Source organism: Salvelinus fontinalis, chromosome 3 (assembly GCF_029448725.1).
Source record: "Salvelinus fontinalis isolate EN_2023a chromosome 3, ASM2944872v1, whole genome shotgun sequence".
Lineage (NCBI taxonomy): Eukaryota > Metazoa > Chordata > Actinopteri > Salmoniformes > Salmonidae > Salvelinus > Salvelinus fontinalis.
The window spans coordinates 33,803,710-33,827,182 of NC_074667.1; the positions used below are offsets into that span (position 1 = coordinate 33,803,710).

At 41.8% G+C, this 23,473-nt stretch overlaps 1 protein-coding gene across 4 annotated transcripts in view; it reads right to left on the reverse strand.

The window, feature by feature from the left end:
• LOC129844921 (transforming acidic coiled-coil-containing protein 1-like) overlaps positions 1–23,473 on the reverse strand; it is a 45,029-nt gene that overhangs the window by 3,185 nt on the left and 18,371 nt on the right. For 3 of the 4 annotated variants that reach the window (XM_055913104.1, XM_055913098.1, XM_055913084.1), the window contains exons 2-11: positions 19,369–19,472; positions 13,267–14,677; positions 12,706–12,741; positions 12,192–12,252; positions 11,234–11,426; positions 8,729–8,781; positions 6,796–6,936; positions 6,373–6,449; positions 6,176–6,219; positions 5,788–5,954 (exon numbers count right to left, since the gene is read on the reverse strand). In XM_055913104.1, coding sequence (XP_055769079.1) covers positions 5,788–5,954; positions 6,176–6,219; positions 6,373–6,449; positions 6,796–6,936; positions 8,729–8,781; positions 11,234–11,426; positions 12,192–12,252; positions 12,706–12,741; positions 13,267–14,648 — 2,154 coding nt within the window. In that variant the 5' untranslated portion in view covers positions 14,649–14,677; positions 19,369–19,472. The remainder of the gene's footprint in view (positions 1–5,787; positions 5,955–6,175; positions 6,220–6,372; positions 6,450–6,795; positions 6,937–8,728; positions 8,782–11,233; positions 11,427–12,191; positions 12,253–12,705; positions 12,742–13,266; positions 14,678–19,368; positions 19,473–23,473) is intronic. The other variant, XM_055913090.1, reaches the window with a different exon arrangement.

Here is a 23,473-nt window from a genome sequence, read left to right on the forward strand (position 1 = left end):
GTCTAGTTTGATTTGAGTTGTCATCTAACGTGATTCAATGTGAAATCAACAACAAAAAATTGCCATGTCATTGGATTTCAATTAAAAGTTGGATGAAAAAAATACGAAATTCCCTTACGTTGAATACTTTTAGCAAATCCAATTAGTTTCCAAGTCATCACATCAATTTTTGGGGTTGAAATGACGTGAAAACAACATTGATTAAAACAGTTTTTGCCCAATGGGTCACATTTTTATTTTATTTTTTATATTGTATTTTTGCATTTTCCAATTAAGAACATTCAAAACAAAAGTGAAAAGATATTAGACAGCAAAAGGACAAAGTGACAGTAACAGAGGAGCGTAACAAAAAAATAAAAATTATAATAAAAATTGTATATACAAACATACAATAAATAAGTCATAATAAAGAGTAAAATAAATAATAATGAGACATTGGATCACATGGTCACCTGCTGTAAGCTACATATTATACATTACGTGTGAAACATTATATAAGGATTATATAGAGATTTAATCAATGTGATGTGAGGGGAGATTCTCCATATAGTCAATAAAAGGTTGCCAAATTCTGTAAAATGTCACTAACTTATTCCTCAAGCAGTAAGTGATTTTCTCCAGTGGGATACAACTATTAATTTCCGATAGTCACATTGCAACTGGCAGGGAGGAATCCAATTTCCATTTCAAGGCAATAAATTTCTTGGCAAACGCTAGCAATATTTCTGTTAGCTTTATAGTATGACTTTGCCTAAGATTGGAGTTAGTACAGTTACCCAGTAGACAGACCTCTGGGTCTAAAGGGAATGCAACCCCGTGAATTGAGGATATGGTGTCGCACACCCCCTGCCAGAAACCGTGTAGTTTTGAACACTGCCAAGTGGAATGGAGGAATGTTCCTTCATCTGAGCCACATCTAAAACATAGGGAGGAGATATCAGGGTTGAACTTGTGCAGTCTAGATGGGGTGATATTGAGCTGATGGAGGAAATTAAACTGGATCAATCTGTATCTAGAGTTCAATGTGGATGTAACACCATCCCTGCATAGGTCACTCCATAGACCCTCATCAAGATCAATACCCAGATCTTTTTCCCATCTAAGTCGGGGTTTATCTAGCTTAGGCAGTGTTAGTCCTGACATAAGAGCATCGTAAACACGGGAAATGGTCTTGAACAGTGGTTGGTCTGCATGGCAGAGTTGTTCAATAGGTGACACCTTAGGTAGGTTCCATTGTCCCTTGAGAGTCACCCTAATAAAGTTTCGTAGTTGTAGGTAGCTAAAGAAGTCCCTGTTAGGCAAGTGATATTTCTGTTTCAGCTGTTCAAAAGACATAAGAAGTCCCTCCTCGTAACAATGTTCCAAAAGAGTGATCCCCTTATCAGACCATGGTCTAAAGTTACTATTCTGGAAAAACATAGGGATCAATCTATTGCTCCATAAAGGGGTTTTAGGGGAAAGAAATCCCTCTCATCTGAACAGCTCATGCAGTTTGCACCATGCCAGGACAGAATGTATGATTCAAGTGTTGTCTGTGATGGTTTTTATAGATTTTCTGTCCCATTTGTAAAACAATTCTGCCCCAGTGTCATCATTTACCTCAGACTTTTCCATGTTCAACCATGAGGGAGAGGGACCATTGTCAAACCTCTGAGCCAGAAACCTAGACTGTGCAGCCCAGTAGTACATTCCAAAATTGGGGAGGTTTAAGCCCCCTTGACCGTAATCAAGGGTCAGTTTATCCAGGCCAACCCTAGGGGTTTTGCCGTGCCAGATAAACCGTCTGGTCAGCTTGTCGAGAGAGGAAAAGAATGCTGCGGGAACAGGGATAGGGAGAGATTGAAACAAATATAGAAATATGGGCAGGACATTCATTTTAATTACATTGATTCTACCCAGTAGAGTGAGAGGCAAGTCCATCCATTTACAAAGGTCACCCTCCACCTTTTGCAACAAGCTGGCCAGATGGAGTTTATATAGGTTGTTCAGGTTACCATCCACCATTATGCCCAAATATGTGAAGCCCATTGTTGACCATCTAAAACGAAACTTGTGCTTGATGGTATGGTGGTCAAAGACAGACAATGGTAAGATTTCGCTTTTATCAAAATTGACCTTATATCCAGAGAAAGAACTATAACACTGTAGTAGGATCTGCAAGTGAGAGAGGGAGTGTTCTGGGCAATCATAGCTTTAGGAGATTTGTAGAGTGATTTTATCAAATTTACAAACACGGTACCTAAACCAAACTTTTACAAGACGCGAAAGAGGTATGGCCATTCAACCCTATCAAAGGCCTTTTCAGAGTCGAGGGAGACTGCGACACTAGGTATTTTGTTTTTGTTAGCAGGGTGAATAATATCAAAGAACCTTCTGAGATTATTGGAGGACAATCTATTAATTATGAAGCCAGTCTGATCTGGGTTGACCAACAGGGGAAGACATGACTCCAGTCTCATAGATAGCATCTTGGTGACCAGTTTACAATCCGTGTTTAAGGAGGTAGATTGGTCTATAGGAGGCGCACTTTAGCGAGTTTTTCCCTTTCTTGTGGATTTCAGTAATCACTGCTTGAGAGAAAGACAGTTGTCTTCCCCAGCTTTTTTAAGTACCTCCATAAGGTAGGGGACCAACAGCTCCCTAAATTCTTTATAGAACTCTGGAGGGAAGCCATCCTCCCCAGGAGATTTATTAGAAGGTAAGGATTTAATGGCCTCCAACAATTCAGGAACTGAGAACTGTTCACTCAGGCGCTCTCTGTCTTCCTCTGACAGGCATGGGAGGTTGAGAGTGGAGAGAAAGGAGTCGATCTCTGATAGATCATCGCTTGATTGGTAAGTGTAGAGGTCTTCGTAATATTTCTTAAAAGTATCATTAATTTCAGTAGGGTCGAAAGATATCTCATTAGTAAGAGTTTCTATAGCATTAATTGTCCTCTTACTTTCAGTTGCCATGGCAACACTTTGTGTGCTTTCTCTCTAAGCTCGTAATAACGCTGTTTTGATTTAGTGATGGCCCTTTCAGCTTGATATGTGTTCAGAATATTATATTTCAGTTTTTTATTTACCAAAATATAGATATAGATCTTTAGTCGGGCCTCTTTGGTAGGTTAGAGATTTCAGATTCAAGGACATTCAGTTCCGCACCGCGTTTTCTCTTCAGCCCTTTAGTATAGGAAATGATCTGTCCCCTCAGATAGGACTTCAATGTGTCCCAAAGAATGAAACTGTCAGGAGCGGAGGGTTTGTTTGTCAAAGTAAAAATACTGATCTGCTCTTTGATGAATGCACAAAATTCAGGTTGCTTTAGGAGTGTAGAATTTAGTCTTCATCTATATGCTCCATTTACCTTGGTAGGAATGGAGATTGATAATACCAGAGGAGAATGGTCACTAAGCAATCTGGGGAGATACTCGATATCTAACACTCTATGAAACAGTTGGGTCGATAGTAAAAAGTTATCTATGCGTGTGTGTTGTGTGGGTGTGAATAAAGAGAGTAGTCCCTATTCTGTGGGTGCAACTGTCTCCAGATGTCTAGCAAATTAAGATCTTTCATGAATGACACGGTGAGCTTGCCGGCTTTGGTAAGAAGTGAGGGTTTATCAGAGGACCTATCAAGAACTGTATCTAAACAAAAATGAAAATCTACTCCAACCAGTAGCCATCCTGGTGGTGCTTGAGCAACCTGAAGGAAGACATTCTGAATAAACATATGGTCATCGAAGTTAGGAGCATAGATATTCAATAGGGTCCAAGACTCTGAAAACACATGCCCCTGCACAAAAAGAAACCTGCCCGAGGGATCAGAGATGGTGTTGTTGACGCAGAAGGGGATGTGTCTACTTATCAAAATTGCAGTTCCTCTTGCTTTGGAGTTAAAAGAGGACACAAAAACTTGTCTTACCCATTCCCTCTTCAATTTCTTGTGTTCACTGGCTGTAAGATGGGTTTCTTGTAAAAACACAATGTCAGCCTTAAATTTCTTAAGGTATGATTAGACTATTTTCCTCTTAAATCGGGCTGTTAAGACCTTTTACGTTGAATGTGACATATTTTATTGGATTAAGCATAGGTTGGGTTTCAAATATGTAACCGAATGGAGATATCTCATATGTAAATAGTCAGGAAATGTTTCAACTTTGGTTTGAACACTGAAGTGACCTATGTGTCTCTTTAGGAAGGAAACAACAATAAACATAGAAAAAGAAAAAAAACGAGAAACCCCACCCACGGACTAAAACAACAATCCCAACAATCAAAAATGAATACACCTGTAGAGATACGTTGTTGCTCGCTTTCCATCTTGCTCTTACTAGCTAAACCTTGGTGTAAACTAAAACCAGAGAGCTCTCTAAGTTGAAAACAAACGTTGTGAATAGACATTATGGCTGAATATTTACTACCCACAGTAAGGGCTGCTTGAGTCTCTTTTCAGGAGAGGAGAAACATAAATGGGGGGGAAAGCAGTGGGCCTAAGCCCACTAATTTGCTTCGCCCAGTGGATATTGACTAAACCAAAATATACTCTCCTGTAAATGTAATAGAACTCACCCCGGGGGAAAAAATGGTTAGTTGAAAATGTACAAATCAATTATAGTGACCGGATAGCGGGGTAAACGGATCCAAATTCCAAGAAGATATCAGCAGTTCAGTCCCAGGACAGCACGGATAAGAAAAAACTAAAAAACTGCATCTTATCCCCCAGAGAGACCATCCTGGTTCAGACGCGGTTCAGTTCTTTGAGAAAAGTGAACACTTCTCCCGGTGTGTTGAAGAGATGGCTTCGGCCTTTGTACTGAACTTTCATCCGCGCAGGGTGGATGAGGTAGTTGGTGATGTTCTTCTCCTTCAGTGCTTTGGCGGCAGGTCTGACCCCTCGAGAACCGCGCTCATATCCGGGAAAAGGCTGACCCTCTTGCCATCGATAGTGATGTCCCCTCTGGCTCTTGCGAGTTGCAATATCTTCTCTCTGTCCTGGAAACGGAGGAACCTGATCAGGATGGCCCGTGGGGGCTCATTTGGCCGGGGTTTCTGCGCTGATGTTCTGTGGGTGCGTTCGATTTCCAACGGCTTGGTGAAGTTGATTATACCTAGGACATCAGGGATCCATTGAGTGAAGAAAAGGACCGGGTCACGGCCCTTGCTGTCCTCTTTCAATCCCACCATATAGATATTGCTACGTCTACTCTGGTTCTCCATCTGATCTACTTTGTTTTTGAGGTAGGCATTTTCCTTCTGCAGTTGTATCAGAACCTGGTCATGTCGAGTGATGGTGTCTTCAACTGTGCTAATGAGCAACTCAGCCTCAGTCGTTCTCAAAAGGAGATCATTCATGGATGATTTCAGGTCGTCAATGGAAGAATGGAGTTCAGACGATTTCTTGTCAATTTCCAGAGAAAGACCTTTGTTACCATCCTGAATTTCCCGGAGGAGAGTAGCCAGCATTGCGAGACTACCGAGAGCAACAGTCTGGAACTGTCGTCTGAGTTATGAGGGCTAATGCTAATCTTGCTAGCTGTAGCATTATCGTTATCTTGGGAATCAACAACGTTTTGGTCGTCCTTCTTGCCTCTTGGTCGGAAGTCCATGGCTCTTTGGGAAGGTAAGTACTTGACAATTTATCAGCCGATGTTAGAATATTGTTTCAACGTTGTTATTTAGGTAATAATAGAATAACTTTGAAGAGCTCGGTTTGTCAATGTCTGCTCAGCTCCGCGGCATCACGTGCTCACTCACACTCACATTCTTAAACCTTCTCTCTAGTCTAGTGTTAACACGTAGCTTACCTTCTTAAAGCCTTCCAGGACGGTCTTCATGTTCTCGTAGCGTCTGAAGAGGTCCGAGAGTGAGCGCTCCACGGAGTTGAGGTCAGCCAGGGCCTGGTCCCGCTCCAGGATCACCTGCTGGACGCTCTTCTGGGAGCCCAGGACACTCCTCTTGTGCTGCTCGTCCTCTGTAAAGGTCACAGGTCAGACAGTTGAGGGACATCCAAACAAGGGTGTGTCTCAATAGTCTAAATAGGCTTGTTATTATCGTTTAGTTCCATGGATTTGCACTGATGTGGAATTAAATGGGCTGGTGAAAGCCATAAGCTGGTAGACATCCACCATATTGCTTTCATCTATCCCATGATTTCATATCAGTGCAGATAAAATGAACTCCTCAAGAACTTACCAATCATCTGTGCAACGGTTTTCTCGTACTCTGCCACTATTTTCCTACAAGAGACAGATAAACACAGGAGAAATATGAATAAAAATGAAAAGGATTATTTTCAGTCTAAAAGGTTTCTTGTGAGTTTGTCTCTGTTATATTCTAAATATGATTATGTTTGAATTATGGCAAACTAAAGCAACAGCGCCATATAATACCTCATCTCTAACACCTCCATGTGGCTTTCTTCATACTTTCTCTTCCATTCATTGGCTTCTATCTCTTTAGTGATTATCTGTTGGGGAGAAATCACTCTAGGGTTAGAAGAGGCTTGACAGCCAGGCATCCATTTGCTTGCTACTTGTTGATTATTTAAGCATGTTGACTATCGTATAATTTAACAGAAGTACTGTAGTATGTGTTGAGTATTACAGTGACAGTCTGCAATCAAGGAACTGAGCCTTTAGCTCAGAGGGCTAGCTTGGTGTTACCTAGGTTGTGTTCATTAGGGCAGGCAATGGGAAATGTGGAAATGTTTTTTATTGAAAAATGTGCATTTCTTATTAGTCAAAGTAGTCCCTCCCTATTTCCGTTTGGTGCCTAATGATCACGACCCAGGTTTAATCAGTCAGTTACTGTACCTCCTCTCTGATCAAGGTGAGCACTGCTGCTTTGTCCATCTCACTTTGCGATATGGTCTCCAGGGAGGAAGGACTGCCTTTATCATCGTGACCCTCACAGCCAATCAACTTTGGCCCTGGGGTGATTGACAACTCTTCATTCTGTAGACACCAAGGACAAAACATGTCAGTCTGGTCTCTAATGCAAACTGGCTTCTATTGACAAATTATGACAACTAACAAATCAAAAGATCTAGGCCAGGGATGGGTACCGTAATTTCCGGACTATAAGCCGCTACTTTTTTCCCACGCTATGAACCTCGCGGTTTATACAATGATGCGGCTAATTTATGTTTTTTTTTTTTCCCCCACAGGATTCACGCCGCCAAAAAACTGAGCACCGTCACATAATGTGACGTAAATCGAGCGCGCTCAAACTTCCCATCATTCTGATTACGGTAGTCATTTTGTCACCCTCATCATGGCAAAGACACGGAGAAATGCATATGATGCAGCTTTCAAGTTGAAGGCGATTGATCTGGCTGTTGGAAAAGGAAATAGAGCTGCTGCCCGGGAGCTTGGCCTTAATGAGTCGATGATAAGACGTTGGAAACAGCAGCGTGAGGAACTGACTCAGTGCAAAAAGACAACAAAAGCTTTCAGAGAAGAAAAGCAGAAGGCCCAAACTAGAAAATTAGTTTGAAGACTGGGTCAACACACAGAGAGCAGACGGCCGAGGTGTTTCAACTGTGCAGATCCGACTGAAAGCCAAAACAATCGCCACCGCAATGAAGTTTGACTTTCTTGGTAGGCTGCTATTTACTGCTATTTTTTAAATTTTTGTTACAAGCCGTGTTTCGTTAAAGCCTATTTATTTTTGTTACAAGCCGTGTTTCGTTTAAAAGCCTATTTATTTTTGTTACAAGCCGTGTTTCGTTTAAAGGCTGTGTAAAGTTCATTTGTTTCAATGTACCGGTAGGCACTTGCGGCTTATAGACATGTGCGGTTTATTTATGTACAAAATACATATTTTTAAAAAATTCAGTGGGTACAGATTATATTCAGATGCGCTTAATAGTCCAGCAATTACGGTAACTGTCTGCCCGTGTGCCGCATAGGCCCTCTTTTTAAGGCGTGCGGATCAATTTCCAAAAACGGGGCCCTCGACCCCAATGTATTTCGGGGTCAGGGTCTCAACTTACTGTTGAGAGTTAAAATAGTAGAATACACAAGGTGCAATTTCAAAATTTGGTTGTGCATCAACAGTTTTTCTCTTGTTTTGTTAGTCACTGACATTCACTCAATTAGCCTTGTCAGCTAACAATTTTTAGATTGGTAAGTTAGTCTAGACAGCTATCTGATATAGTAATCATGGCCGAATACTGACCGGCACGTGCCCAGGGGCCCTGACCTCGGGGGGGCCCCCCATTGATTTTGCAAGTCACTCTCACTCAGATAATATTAATATGGCATAAGTCATGGCAAAATGTGTAGAATTATTTTTCTCTCTACCTCATGGCAAAATGAGTATAATTGCATGAAATGTGTTAAAACATTTCAAAATGTTCTCTCTGCCCCATGGCAAAATGTGTCGAATTGCAGAAAACGTGCTTTAAAACGACAAAATGTTCTTTACGCCCCATGGCAAAATATGTATAATTTAAACAAATGCTACATTTCTCTCCGCTGTCAAGAAGGGGCCCAGTAAAATGATTTGTCGGCGAGGTGGAAAAGGCTAGAACCGGCCTTGGCTACTGGTATAATGCATTTAGTTAGGAGAGTTAAGTAGTTTAACTGCACAAATGGAGTGATTGCACAAGTCAGTTGACTGCATGTGTGGGTATGAATGAGGGTACGCTGACCCACGAGCCACTGTGGCCCCTCATGACGAGTTCAAATTCTTTGTGGCCTCACCCCCATCAAAGTTGGCCAGCCCTGATCTAGGCCTACTTACCGAAGTGCAAATGTCTTTCTCATCCATACAGTGTGTTATCCTCGCCTGTGGACCTGAGGGGGGAAAAAATAATATTGAATCAGTATCATGAATCAGGGGATGGAGAGGGAATGTTATTGTACTCAACACTTGATTTTCAATGGCCAATAGGTGGCAGTAAAACCCAATGTGAGATTCAACAATCCAAGAGGCTCTCCAGAAGCTGCTTTTATGCTTTGTCTAGGACTGCTTCTTGCATTCAGCTGTTTGTTTTCTTGCCCCTTTAAGCAGAGTCCCTTTGACTATGACTTGATTATTGGACACATCTAAAACCGGGGTTCACAAGCTTTTCACTCATGTCCCCCTTCCATCATTGGGGAACATCCTGTACATCTTATATGTGTTCATGTGATATCTGAGTGACTCAAACATTACAACAAAATCAATGGGCAAAAAAAACAAGCTAAAAAATGTTAGCTGACATGAGCTAGTTGATCTGGACAAGTTCAAAATACTGTAGCTCTCTAAGGTCTGCAACATCACAAGAGGAAAACTGCTTATGTACTACCCAGGTTCGAAATTGCACCTTGTGGATGCTACTATTACAACGTTCAAGAGTAAGTTGAAAGCCCGACTGAGTTCCTTAAAAAAGCAAAAGGAACTCAGCTAATAATATAACTACACTCAATCACTGTTAGCAAAACAGCCAGTTCTGAACAATGTATGCCTGAGCGAGCAGACTTTTAGGGTCCCTCGGCTACACATATACTGCAATGTAAACTTGCGAACTTGTCAAGCCTCGAGCGCTACCTTCAGAGAGAGCGCACAACACTCGCCCGACAGTTGCCCCCCTTTAAAGCAGGGCTGTGTAAACAGAATTGTCTCCTTGAGCCAACACTCTTACAGTAATAGCATAGCAATGTTTTTGAAACAGCTAAAATGTACAGACATTTTCCTTAATTTTAAGACTTGTTTTATTTCGTTTTTAACCTGACGTTGTAGCCGTAGCTTTGAATTTGTTTATTTTTGCTTGACTGCACTGAGCTACTGAGGTCCAACCCAGGGAATTATCAGCATTTCTAGTCACAATTTGCTTGGATCTCATAATATAACGTCCATAATATTGATAAAATGAACCCTGGTTTGTTCTGAGATAACTTTAATACGGTACCTAGTGTAAGCCAAAGAGCTCATGGTTCAGCTAAACGTCAGCTACAGCTAGCACGTTTACGTGAAGATGTAGAACATATTTTGTTTCGCTAACTAGATAGCTAATGTTACCTTGCTGTGTAGCCTATATTATAATATGAATTACCCTGTATGATAGCTTTACTGTACTTTTATATTCGTATGGGTGGGTAGCTGAGGAACCCCAAACTCTGTTATTTTATATTGAGGTGGTGTTGAGTTTTGATAACTGGTCGTGGGATTTGCTAGCAACAACATTTCATGCAATTCTACTACACTTTATATGACTGGAGACATAGCTAGGCAACATATTTTTTAATAAAACACAAATTAGAAGCCTACTCTGATGACTGACAAACAGATCAGTGAAAACGACCTTGTCTTGAATGCAAAAAATCTACAGCCTACGAAAAGGGGAGACACAAATTGTACAATATGACGTCCATCTAGCCTGGAGGAGGACATTATTGTCCCCCCAAAAACTTTCCAGTGGTACTGATCCAATGATAAAGACAGTGAATATGCTTGCACTCGAGGGATAGGCCAATGATCTCCGCTCTTGCCAATAAATTGTGTTCGCTCAATTGGGAGTTGAGAATTTTGATAACTAGAGACAGATTTGTCTTTTCTTTGTCTTCTCTTTTCAGCAATAGCCATTTGATTTTTAAACTGTTTTTCCTACTATTGTATTTTGAAATATTGCGATAGGCCAAGGTCTATTTAATTGTTTTTCTGACTGCTGCAACTCAACAATCAGCTATTTGCTGCGCGCTTAAAATGATCCACAGCTCATTTTGAAAAGAAGCTAATGATTCTCTGTGGCAAAATCATGCTCTCTGGTGTAGTATTTTGAAAGATTGTATTTATTTCTGTATAGGCACGAGTAATTATATAGCTATTTGGGCAGATTTAAATCAATTTACTTTCATGGAAGCTTATCTTCCCCTAGCCTATTGGACGTGTCACCTGTGCCGACATCAATGTGAAAGTAACCTGTGCATAAAACAGCTGGCCTCGAGGCTTACAAGGCCAAGTTCAACGCCGATATCAGATTCAAAGCAATCGGCGCACTGCCTAAAAGGCTGACTGACAAAGCAAACTCTGTCTCTGCTTTCTTAAAGTAAGAGAAAGGCATGCAGACTGGCAGCTTCTCTCGGGATGATGCTCTGCATGGTCCTAAAGCCAGCCTCCTAATATGCTAAACAGCCTTTACATTTTAATCGGGATTGGAATGATTTGCGTCTACTTTAGTGTAGCCTACTTTTACATTTTTTGGTCTTGAGCTAGGCGACTGCCATACCCAACTGATGCCCCTGCATGAGAGCAAACCAAATGTACCATCCAGCAGCGCCTGGCTTTTGACATTGGATTGGTTGGCTGGGCCTTTGGCACACGCTGAGTCTTCCTCCACCTCGGCCTCCTCCTTGGCTTTCTGGCCCATGATGCCACTGCAAGCCAGCTTTTCCTCATCGGTGGCATGGCGAACACGGCGGGGCATTCCTTGAACCTGGGACACCACCGCATCCTCTTCCTGTAAACAAGAGAATGCAGTGCCAGCGTGCCGTCAGTCTAGAAGACTCTAGAGGAAGATAGAACACTGATGTGATGGTACTAACTGTCATTACCGTATTAAATTCAATGTATTCCATCTGATAGGCGGTGAAGATCATTCTATAATTAAAGCCATAATCTGTAAAATGTGCATACTGTACCCTCAGAGAATAAGTCTACCAACAGAAAATCATAAACAATGCAGCAATATTCCAAGGTGCATTCTATATGCATTTCATCATGCAAATAGTACTTGATTTCTCTGATATTATAGGATTTTTGTTTGTCTTTTCAAAGCGTTACATGTGGGGGGTCACTTGAAGTAGTTTGATAGTCTATTGAAGTACAATGGGAGGTCAAAAGACGTGATGGCACACGGCCTCTATAGACCGATAAACAGTGCTGAGAGATGAGTAATGCATCTGTCAACACGCCAGGGTTGTACTGCAGTGCTAGAGACACACTGATGAGTGTGTGAGAAAGGGAAAGGCACTGGTCAGCATGAGAGAGAAGTGTGTGTGTGTGTGTAAATGAGATGAGGTAACCTACTGAGTAATAACAATTGCAGTGACACTGCAGCAAGGTTATATTCAGCTGATATTGCGCTGATATTGCACACACACACACACACACACACACACACACACACACACACACACACACACACACACACACACACACACACACACACACACACACACACACACACACACACACACACACACACACACACACACACACACACCTGATTGCAGACATCCAGGACCAGGGACTGGTTTTCATACTTCTTCACCTTACAAGAATTCCTAGAGGAAGAACACAGGCAGGGGATTTGTGAATAAAAAATATAGCATTGGTTATTGGGGCACTCAGCTAAGATGACATGTTTACTTGACATGTAATTGTTCAGGACAGGTATCTAATAAATAGCTGTTGTCTAAATATGGATTATACTGTAAACACTACAGGTCCCATTGGTCTGGTCAGTGTTGCACACTACAGCACTGTTAAAAATCCTATGCTGATAGAAATCTGCTATTTAACTTTGCAAAGAGTAACAAGGCAACCGTTCAGGAAATAGCCAACTAGCTAATGAATCCTTGTTTTTCAAGGAGGGTTCACGTGCCAACAAGCAGGAGTGCAGGTCACTAAAAGCATCTTCACTGAGCTCTCATCGCGACAACACATGCAATGGGACAGAAAGCAAAGACGGCATACCAAGCGAGAGATTGAGTGGTGGAAGAGCGAGTACTACTTACAATAGAAAACAGAGAAACTTCACTTGTTCAGTGGTCCTGAGGCGAACAAACACAAGGTGGAAGGAGAAGCAGAGAAGGGGTGCGTGATAGACAGACAGTGGAGGTTGGTTGGGTAGATGGGAGGGAGGGAGGGGAAACAGCGGTGGCACAGAGAACATTTTGGGAATGAAGGATGAAGGAGAGAGAAGGAGGAGTGAGTAGAGGTGTTCTGCTCAGCATTAGAGATGAAGGAGTTAGGTTTCTAGGGGCTGAGGGTTTGGCAGCGGGCGTCTGACCCAAACATTAGGATGCCAGTGACTTCGTAAAAGGCTAAAAGAGATCCAGTAACTGCTGCACCACCTAAAACTAGTTTAAACTGGTGTGAAAACCACAAAGGAGGGCTTGATATCACATACTGTAGGATAATGACAAGGAAGACAATTTCATGTTTTTCTTCTTGCTAGGACAAAGCACATTTCTGAAAACAGAATTACCCTGAAGAAGGCTACACTAGTGGTGGAACACAACGCATGCTTTGGATTGACGTGCTGAAATGCCGAGCTGTGGGTGTAGTGGACTTACTTGATGATCCTGTCCTTGCTTTTCTTTGGAGGCTGGCGCATTTTCTTCTCCTCCTCTAGAGGGCGATCCAGCTTTGGTTTCACTGCTTCCTCTGCTGGCCTCTCAGGGGTATCCTGGGAAGTTGGGTTTTCACTGCCCAGGGGTTTAGATGGCTTAAAGGGTTCCGCTGAGTCGTCAAAGTTCTGAGGATCAAAGCTGTAGGATCCTTTGGGCAGAACTGGGGAACTGCTCATTTTGCAACCACCACCCCCAAAGGGGTTAAAATTAGGGTCATCCCACTGGTTGGGGTCAAACTTATAAGTGGACTTGGGAATTGGAACGTCATCCAAACTTAAGGAGGCACATGGCACGGAAAGCAGTTCCGAAGCTGTTTCTGAAACTGGCTCTGCTACTGGTTCAGCTACGACTGGTTCGGGTGTCGGCGTCGGGGCAGGTGCAGTCGTTGTTGCTTTGGCCTTTGGTTTCTTGGCGGCGAGCTTGCTGCCAGGCTTTTTACCCAGCCTCCTTGGCTGTGTTTTCTTTACCTCGCCTGCCTCGTCTAACCCAAACTCCATCTTCACAGGCTTGGTCTCCTCTGATGCCTCCGACGATAACTCTTTGACCTCCTCAACCTCCATTTTAGGTGAGGAACTAGTCCCACAAAGCGGTGGAGAAGAGCTACGTACAGGCAAAGGCTCCAGTTTGGGAAAGGAGCTACTTACAGGTAGCGCCTCAAGTGTGGGCAGGGCATCAGCTGCAAAAGCTGGGGGGGAGTTCTGTATCTTGGAGCCTCCAATGGCGAACGGGTTAAAGCTGTCGTCAAACTGGTCCGGGTCGAAGTTGTAGCTAGCCTTAGGGATTGTGATGATGTCAATGTCCCCGTCCCCCTGTGTGCTAGTCTCGCTCAGGGCTCCCTTTATTTTCAGGGAAGGGGGCTTGGTTTTAGGGATTTTAGTGAGTTTGGCCTGCGGTTCAGAGATGGTCTCAATGGGGTGTCCATTACAAACTGGCTCTGTGCTGCTGGACAGTGGCCTCTCTTCCTCGGGTTGACCTAAGTCCAGAGAAGTAGCCAGTGGCTTCTCCTCAGGTAGGCCTAAGTCCAGAGAGGTAGCATTTGGCCTCTCATCAGGTCGATCTAAGTTCAGAGCAGGACTGGTCATTGCTTCTCCATTGGCATGTGCTGGTGGGTCTGCTGTGGAGGGTTGAACCTCGGCAGTGTCTGTTTTGGGAAGCATTTGGGGCCCCTTCTTAGGGTCCATTGGGGCCTCCTCCTTAGGGTCCACGGGGGCCTCCTCCTTAGGGTCCACGGGGGCCTCCTCCTCAGGAGCCAAGGGGGGCTCAGCCTGGCCCATATTCTGGTTAAAGAGGCTATGAGCTGGATCCCCGGCTAGGCCAGACACCATCAGCTGTTCATCCTCCTCCTCCAGGGTATCTGGTGAAAGCAGGAGAGAGGATACGAAAAGTCGACTCAAAAACCAGTAGTAGCTGCAAGAACATAAATAAAAAACACAAATGCAAAAGACGATGATCAAAAATGTAATTTGGAGTGTGATGTAATTTCAACAAAAAAGCCTTCTCAAGGCAGGTTGCAACAGATATTAAAAGATGATAATATTCCTTGGTTGCTACCAATCTCACAGTAACATAAAGTTGCATCTATTTCCATGGTTACGCTTTTCTTTAAAGGCCAAATAACATAACAATACATTTGCTTGTTCTGGAAACTGTAATAAGGGAATATGGAAAAGCCAGGTCAGATTGAGAGTGTATGTCTTGAGGGAGCTGTTGCTGTTGTTGCTTTTGCAACACTGCCCAGAGGAATGTACAAATGTTTCCTGATGGCCGTCATCGTCACAGTTTTCATGCAACAGTCTGTTGCTAAGAAACAGGGGGCAGCAAAGGCCCTAGTTTATTTATATACAGTGGGGTGGAAGAATTAATATGCTACAGTGTTTAATGCAGCTTTGATCCTCTTATTCAAAATATTTAGAGCTAATCATCACTAAGCAAAGTCAAATCTTTCCATCAGTATGTTTACGTACGTGTGAATGGGTGTGGTGTGTGTGTGTGTGCGCGTGGACAGAGAGAACAAGAGGGCCGCAAAGTGAGGTACAATTTATAGGATCTTGATTTGAGCCAGTTTGCTACAGTAGGAAAATAATCCTGCAGCAACAGGAAATGTGAATTATTATGTGGATTTTAAATAATGGACATTTTTGAAGGGGTTGATACATTTTTCATGAGGCAAAATCAAGTCTGAAAACGTGGAAATTACAAACTTCACCCTTACAAAAAAAGATTGCCGTTTTGAAACGGCAGTAAAAGTACACTAACTGCAGTCGACTGTTGTATTTTGGACGCAGTAATTGCAGAATATCTGCACTCTGCAATCTTTTTTCGTAAGGGCAGAAGCCTTTTTAAACCTCAAATACACAACACGTTTTACATTTCCTGCATTGCAAATGAAGATCCTACATCTGTACACAGCTTGGACAGAGCAGATCTGGTTAACTGCTCTATAGTCAGTTCATCAAAGTTCAGATCCCTGCACCCAGGAATTCAAGGTAAAGTTATTGAATCCATATTTAATGGAGATAGGGAACATGGCTATATTGCTATATTATCAAGAACACCTATTTCTGATAAGCAGTTTTGCTGTAGTGTCATCATTTTTCAAAGCCTCTACTATGCCATTATTAAGTTGGGAACCTGATACTGCAATAATACTAAGACTAACTCTCACTGGACAGAAGTACTTTTGTACTCATTTGATACAAATAATCATAGTATAAAGGAAAATACAGTTATATATTTCAGAATATACGTTATACTTATTGTCGGCACTGGGGTTTTTAGTTCAACCCTAAAACAATATAGCAGTCGCTTCTTTTCCTTCAGTAGCCAAAAGCAGCACTAAGGACCTAAAGTAGAACAAGACGAGACAGTGGGGCAAGACAATACATTCCCCAAGTTAAGAGTGGTTATATAAGCTCTCTCACCAGGTCTGAACACTGGCAATCAACTTTCTCTTATTTAAGACCAACCAAAAGCTGGTTTTATCGGTAAGGCAGTTGGTTATGGCATGCATTTTGAAAGCCTATCCAGTCGTGATGCACACTGCGCGTATGCGCATGGAACAACAGTAGCCTAATGTGCTTTTGGTGCCTGTATACTTTGTATTTAGAAACATAAAAAACAAATGAGTGCGATCTGATTTGGAAGATGGTTCCAGGATGTTCATAAAACATAGGCCTATTTGAGAGCAGTACAACGTGAGTGGACATTCTCCCTTTCTCTTTACATTGGATCTTTGTCCTGCTACTGTGAAAAGTTTCGTAAAACCCTCCATAGAAAAGATGTTCGTAAAACCCTCCATAGTCTGCCTCGTTTTAATATTATATGCCCACAGGGAGAAATGATGGTGTTTGTAAGTGTGACATAGCCTATTTAAAACAAGTTGTTGTTTTGTTTAGAATTTGATTTAAATAATTAATTCTCTCTCTTATTAGGCCTTATCAATAATGAATTTAAACTTGCTTATTGACTATGTTTGGCATGTCCATGCTCAGCCATAATGCAATTTACAGTAGGCCTAGCCCCTATATCAGAGCGAATGCTTGTGCATTCATCAAAACCCAGTCCTTTCGCAAGTGCGCAGATAATTATGATAGTGAAAATAGCAGAAATATTTCTGACACACCCCTGCTTAGATTAGCCGTTACGTTAGGTTGTTAAAATAGAACCCATAATGTTTTAGTTTGAAAGAAAATGTCCTGCAATTTTTACCATTTTGCCATGGGGCGGAGAGAACATTTAGCAATTTTATAACTCATTTCATGCAATTTTACTTGTTTTTCCATGGGGCGGAGAAGAATGTGCAGTTTACAACTAACCACATTTTAAAATTGCACCACACTCCTCTTTATAGACGTATAGACATTATTTCTGTCTATAAATCCTACAACATTCTTTTACTTTACTTATTGACGAGATAGTTAAGTATTCAGAGAGTAGGACAAACAACAAAGTTGGTTATTTTTGTGTACACTACTAAACGTTTCTAAAAGTACTTGCAGCTTCATCCTAGCCTGTTGCCAGGTCTGTTTGTGCTGTCTTGCCAACTCATATGGTCTTTATTGGCAAGACAGCACAAGCAGATCTGGGACCATTAGCAAAGCAGCACAAACAAATCCTGGAACAGGCTAGCTTCATGCTGCCAAGAACAGTCTATTTCAAAACGGGCCAGTGAGCTAGAGTTCAATCTTCTCCGCAGCTGGCTGCGTGAGCAAGAGGAGGAGTGAGGAAACATCAGGAGAATGTTTGTGGTTGTGGAATAGAACAGAAGACAACTCCCTCGGTGCGTGCTGCCAGCGAATGCAGCCTTTTCCGACTCCACGGCTCACGAACGACACTTTCACTACCCCGGGCAGTGAGCAAACAAAGATAGCCTGGACACATACTAGCCTGTGCTACGCAATCCCACTCAAAGCAGTTTCAGACCCCTTGCTTTTACAGTCCCATATCAAAACACAGTGAAGGGAACCGAAACAAAGCTCTCAGAGACGAAGAAATACTTATTTAAAAGTAACTTTGACAGAGTGAAAAGCAGCACGGCTGTCCAACTAAACTACGCCTGCTCAAATACTTCCAAACCAGTCTGAAATCCAGCGGGTATGTGGTTGCATTGCATGCACTCTCTATGAGTTTTGAGACCATCTAAATTATCACCAACATCTACTGGACATCATACAATAACAGGGTTTGAAATGAAATGTTTCAAGTATTGTAAGTAGGTTACTTCAAAATATTGGGACTGGGAGTAATTTGGAAACCACTGTTGCTTCACTGACTTGTAATGGGCTCATAGATCCAAAGTGGATCAATATATTGGAGATATTTCTAGATCCCTCACAGGGTAAGTCACTCTCATGACTTGAAACCCCCCTCACAGACAATTGAAAACAAAGAGGAGCAACTGCTTTTGTTCACGGCTGACCTCCCGAATTCCATAGTCCAAAGCCAATTCTTACGCAGGCCGTGATACAATTCTCTACCCTTCTCCAATGTTAACATTTTATTTGAGCCACACATGCTATTGTTTTGGAGTGGCCTCCCTCAGTTTGACCTGAATGGCAAATATAAGTCCTGTATTCAGCCGATGACTTCCTACCGGGCACAGACGTCAATTCACAGTCTATTCTGCATTGGTTCAAGGTAGAGTGATTGAAATGACGTGGAAACGACGTTGATTCAACCAGTGTGTGCCCAGTGGGTTCTCTCTCACAACAAGCGGAATTGTTGGTGTGAATAAGGTCATTGTGTAGTTTAATATCAACCTTTAAGTGCTGTGTAACTTTAATGGTCTTTGTGAATGTCTAACGGTCAGATGGAAACCTAGAGAAGTACGGTAGGCAAACAAAGCACATCTGTCTTCAATTACAGCGGCAAGGTACACTTCCCTCCGTTTGGCCACATGTCAGACGGAACATAGTTAAAATAGCTTTACAGTAGGTGCAGTTTAATCTAATGCAGTAGCAGTCCTTTGAGAGCAAATGCAATCTGCAGTTTCAGTTGAGAAAACATTATTGATCGACATCAAAAGGTCTGAAGGACTAAACTACTTGATTCCACCAAACACGGTATTTTGTTTATGAAAACAGCATATTGAAAACCACATCTGAGGTGACTGTTAAAAGTTGAAGCACCATGAAAGCGCGCGCGCACACACGGTTCCCCACAGGAAGTGCAAGACAGAGAGACAAAATCTCTATTGTTGCCATGGAAACTCCAAAGGAAGCCAGCCAGCTAATGCATTCTCTACACGTGAGTGTCAGTCAGTGGTGCGTGGGTGTGGGAGTGAACTGAAGAGGTGGTTGGGGTGTGTGGTAGGCCATGCCATGTACTGTAGATGTTGTGAGGGACTATTTTGTGCAATAATATCCCAACAATATCCCTTACTGTGAAGCTGCTCTGTGTGGTATGTCATTATGATATAGTTGTATGATGTCATGTTGTTGTTTTTGTTGAACTTAATGAAATACGTGCAAGTGATTTTCAGCATGTTTTGTGCCTACTTCTCTCTTTCTGTCGTTGTGTGTTGAAGGCTAGCAGCAGTGCTCTCACCTGCTCTTTCAGTGGCGAGGTTCTCCAGCTCTCCTGGGACACTGAGTGGAGCGTGGACAGGACTCTGAGCCTCTGGGGTCGCAAAGTGGCCCTCTGAGTCCGAACTGGAAGAGAGAGAACGAGAGAAAGAGAGCGAGAGAAACAGACAAAGACAGAGGTAGATGAGTTTGGTCATACCACTAGAATATCTGGAAATACAAACTATTGTAAAAATATCATTCTAGGGGCCTCCCGGGTGACGCAGTGGTCTAGAGCACTGCATCGCAGTGCTAACTGCGCCACCAGAGTCTCTGGGTTCGCCCCCAGGCTCTGTCGCAGCCGGCCGCGACCGGGAGGTCCGTGGGGCGACGCACAATTGGGCTAGCGTCGTCCGGGTAAGGGAGGGTTTGGCCGGTAGGGATTTCCTTGTCTCATCGCGCTCCAGCGACTCCTGTGGCGGGCTGGGCGCAGTGCGTGCTAACCAAGGGGGCCAGGTGCACGGTGTTTCCTCCGACACATTGGTGCGGCTGGCTTCCGGGTTGGAGGCGCGCTGTGTTAAAGAAGCAGTGCGGCTTGGTTGGGTTGTGCTTCGGAGGACGCATGACTTTCGACCTTCGTCTCTCCCGAGCCCGTACGGGAGTTGTAGCGATGAGACAAGATAGTAATTACTAGCGATTGGATACCACGAAAATTGGGGAGAAAAGGGGATAAAAATGTAAAGAAAAGAAAAAAAAGAAAAAAAAGAAAAAAAAAGAATATCATTCTAGTATGTGTACTAGTGCAGATGTTCTAGTATGTGTACTAGTGTAGATGTTCTAGTATGTGTACTAGTGTAGATGTTCTAGTATGTGTACTAGTGTAGATGTTCTAGTATGTGTACTAGTGTAGATGTTCTTGTATGTGTACTAGTGTAGATGTTCTAGTATGTGTACTAGTGTAGATGTTCTAGTATGTGTACTAGTGCAGATGTTCTAGTATGTGTACTAGTGTAGATGTTCTAGTATGTGTACTAGTGCAGATGTTCTAGTATGTGTACTAGTGTAGATGTTCTAGTATGTGTACTAGTGTAGATGTTCTAGTATGTGTACTAGTGCAGATGTTCTTGTATGTGTACTAGTGTAGATGTTCTAGTATGTGTACTAGTGCAGATGTTCTAGTATGTGTACTAGTGTAGATGTTCTAGTATGTGTACTAGTGCAGATGTTCTTGTATGTGTACTAGTGTAGATGTTCTACTATGTGTACTAGTGTAGATCTTCTAGTATGTGTACTAGTGCAGATGTTCTAGTATGTGTACTAGTGTAGATGTTCCAGTATGTGTACTAGTGTAGATGTTCTAGTATGTGTACTAGTGTAGATGTTCTAGTATGTGTACTAGTGTAGATGTTCTAGTATGTGTACTAGTGCAGATGTTCTAGTATGTGTACTAGTGCAGATGTTCTAGTATGTGTACTAGTGTAGATGTTTTAGTATGTGTACCAGTGTAGATGTTCTAGTATGTGTACTAGTGTAGATGTTCTAGTATGTGTACTAGTGTAGATGTTCTAGTATGTGTACTAGTGTAGATGTTCTAGTATGTGTACTAGTGCAGATGTTCTAGTATGTGTACTAGTGTAGATGTTCCAGTATGTGTACTAGTGTAGATGTTCTAGTATGTGTACTAGTGTAGATGTTCTAGTATGTGTACTAGTGTAGATGTTCTAGTATGTGTACTAGTGCAGATGTTCTAGTATGTGTACTAGTGCAGATGTTCTAGTAAGTGTACTAGTGCAGATGTTCTAGTATGTGTACCAGTGTAGATGTTTTAGTATGTGTACCAGTGTAGATGTTCTAGTATGTGTACTAGTGTAGATGTTCTAGTATGTGTACTAGTGTAGATGTTCTAGTATGTGTACTAGTGTAGATGTTCTAGTATGTGTACTAGTGCAGATGTTCTAGTATGTGTACTAGTGTAGATGTTTTAGTATGTGTACCAGTGTAGATGTTCTAGTATGTGTACTAGTGTAGATGTTCCAGTATGTGTACTAGTGTAGATGTTCTAGTATGTGTACTAGTGTAGATGTTCTAGTATGTGTACTAGTGTAGATGTTCTAGTATGTGTACTAGTGTAGATGTTCTAGTATGTGTACTAGTGTAGATGTTCTAGTATGTGTACTAGTGCAGATGTTCTAGTATGTGTACTAGTGCAGATGTTCTAGTATGTGTACTAGTGTAGATGTTCTAGTATGTGTACTAGTGTAGATGTTCTAGTATGTGTACTAGTGCAGATGTTTTAGTATGTGTACCAGTGTAGATGTTCTAGTATGTGTACTAGTGTAGATGTTCTAGTATGTGTACAAGTGCAGATGTTCTAGTATGTGTACTAGTGCAGATGTTCTAGTATGTGTACTAGTGTAGATGTTCTAGTATGTGTACTAGTGTAGATGTTCTAGTATGTGTACTAGTGCAGATGTTCTAGTATGTGTACTAGTGCAGATGTTCTAGTATGTGTACTAGTGCAGATGTTCTAGTATGTGTACTAGTGCAGATGTTCTAGTATGTGTACTAGTGCAGATGTTCTAGTATGTGTACTAGTGCAGATGTTCTAGTATGTGTACTAGTGTAGATGTTCTAGTATGTGTACTAGTGTAGATGTTCTAGTATGTGTACTAGTGTAGATGTTCTAGTATGTGTACTAGTGCAGATGTTCTAGTATGTGTACTAGTGTAGATGTTCTAGTATGTGTACTAGTGCAGATGTTCTAGTATGTGTACTAGTGTAGATGTTCTAGTATGTGTACTATTGCAGATGTTCTAGTATGTGTACTAGTGCAGATGTTCTAGTATGTGTACTAGTGTAGATGTTCTAGTATGTGTACTAGTGTAGATGTTACTAGTATGTGTACTAGTGTAGATGTTCTAGTATGTGTACTAGTGCAGATGTTCTAGTATGTGTACTAGTGTAGATGTTCTAGTATGTGTACTAGTGTAGATGTTCTTGTATGTGTACTAGTGTAGATGTTCTTGTATGTGTACTAGTGTAGATGTTCTTGTATGTGTACTAGTGTAGATGTTCTAGTAGGTGTACTAGTGTAGATGTTCTAGTATGTGTACTAGTGCAGATGTTCTAGTATGTGTACTAGTGCAGATGTTCTAGTATGTGTACTAGTGTAGATGTTCTAGTATGTGTACTAGTGTAGATGTTCTACTATGTGTACTAGTGTAGATGTTCTAGTATGTGTACTAGTGCAGATGTTCTAGTATGTGTACTAGTGCAGATGTTCTAGTATGTGTACTAGTGCAGATGTTCTAGTATGTGTACTAGTGCAGATGTTCTAGTATGTGTACTAGTGCAGATGTTCTAGTATGTGTACTAGTGTAGATGTTCTAGTATGTGTACTAGTACAGATGTTCTAGTATGTGTACTAGTGTAGATGTTCTAGTATGTGTACTAGTGTAGATGTTCTTGTATGTGTACTAGTGTAGATGTTCTACTATGTGTACTAGTGTAGATGTTCTAGTATGTGTACTAGTGCAGATGTTCTAGTATGTGTACTAGTGTAGATGTTCTAGTATGTGTACTAGTGTAGATGTTCTAGTATGTGTACTAGTGTAGATGTTCTAGTATGTGTACTAGTGTAGATGTTCTAGTATGTGTACTAGTGTAGATGTTCTTGTATGTGTACTAGTGTAGATGTTCTTGTATGTGTACTAGTGTAGATGTTCTAGTATGTGTACTAGTGTAGATGTTCTAGTATGTGTACTAGTGTAGATGTTCTTGTATGTGTACTAGTGTAGATGTTCTAGTATGTGTACTAGTGCAGATGTTCTAGTATGTGTACTAGTGCAGATGTTCTAGTATGTGTACTAGTGTAGATGTTCTAGTATGTGTACTAGTGTAGATGTTCTAGTATGTGTACTAGTGCAGATGTTCTAGTATGTGTACTAGTGTAGATGTTCTAGTATGTGTACTAGTGTAGATGTTCTAGTATGTGTACTAGTGTAGATGTTCTTGTATGTGTACTCATTCAATGCAATGTGTTTGCATACCTGTCATGTGCAAAACCAGTTGGCTACAACTGATAAACAACTAGCAGTAGTATCTGAGATCCAATGTTGTGCTATAGGTATAGCAATTAAACACGGCTA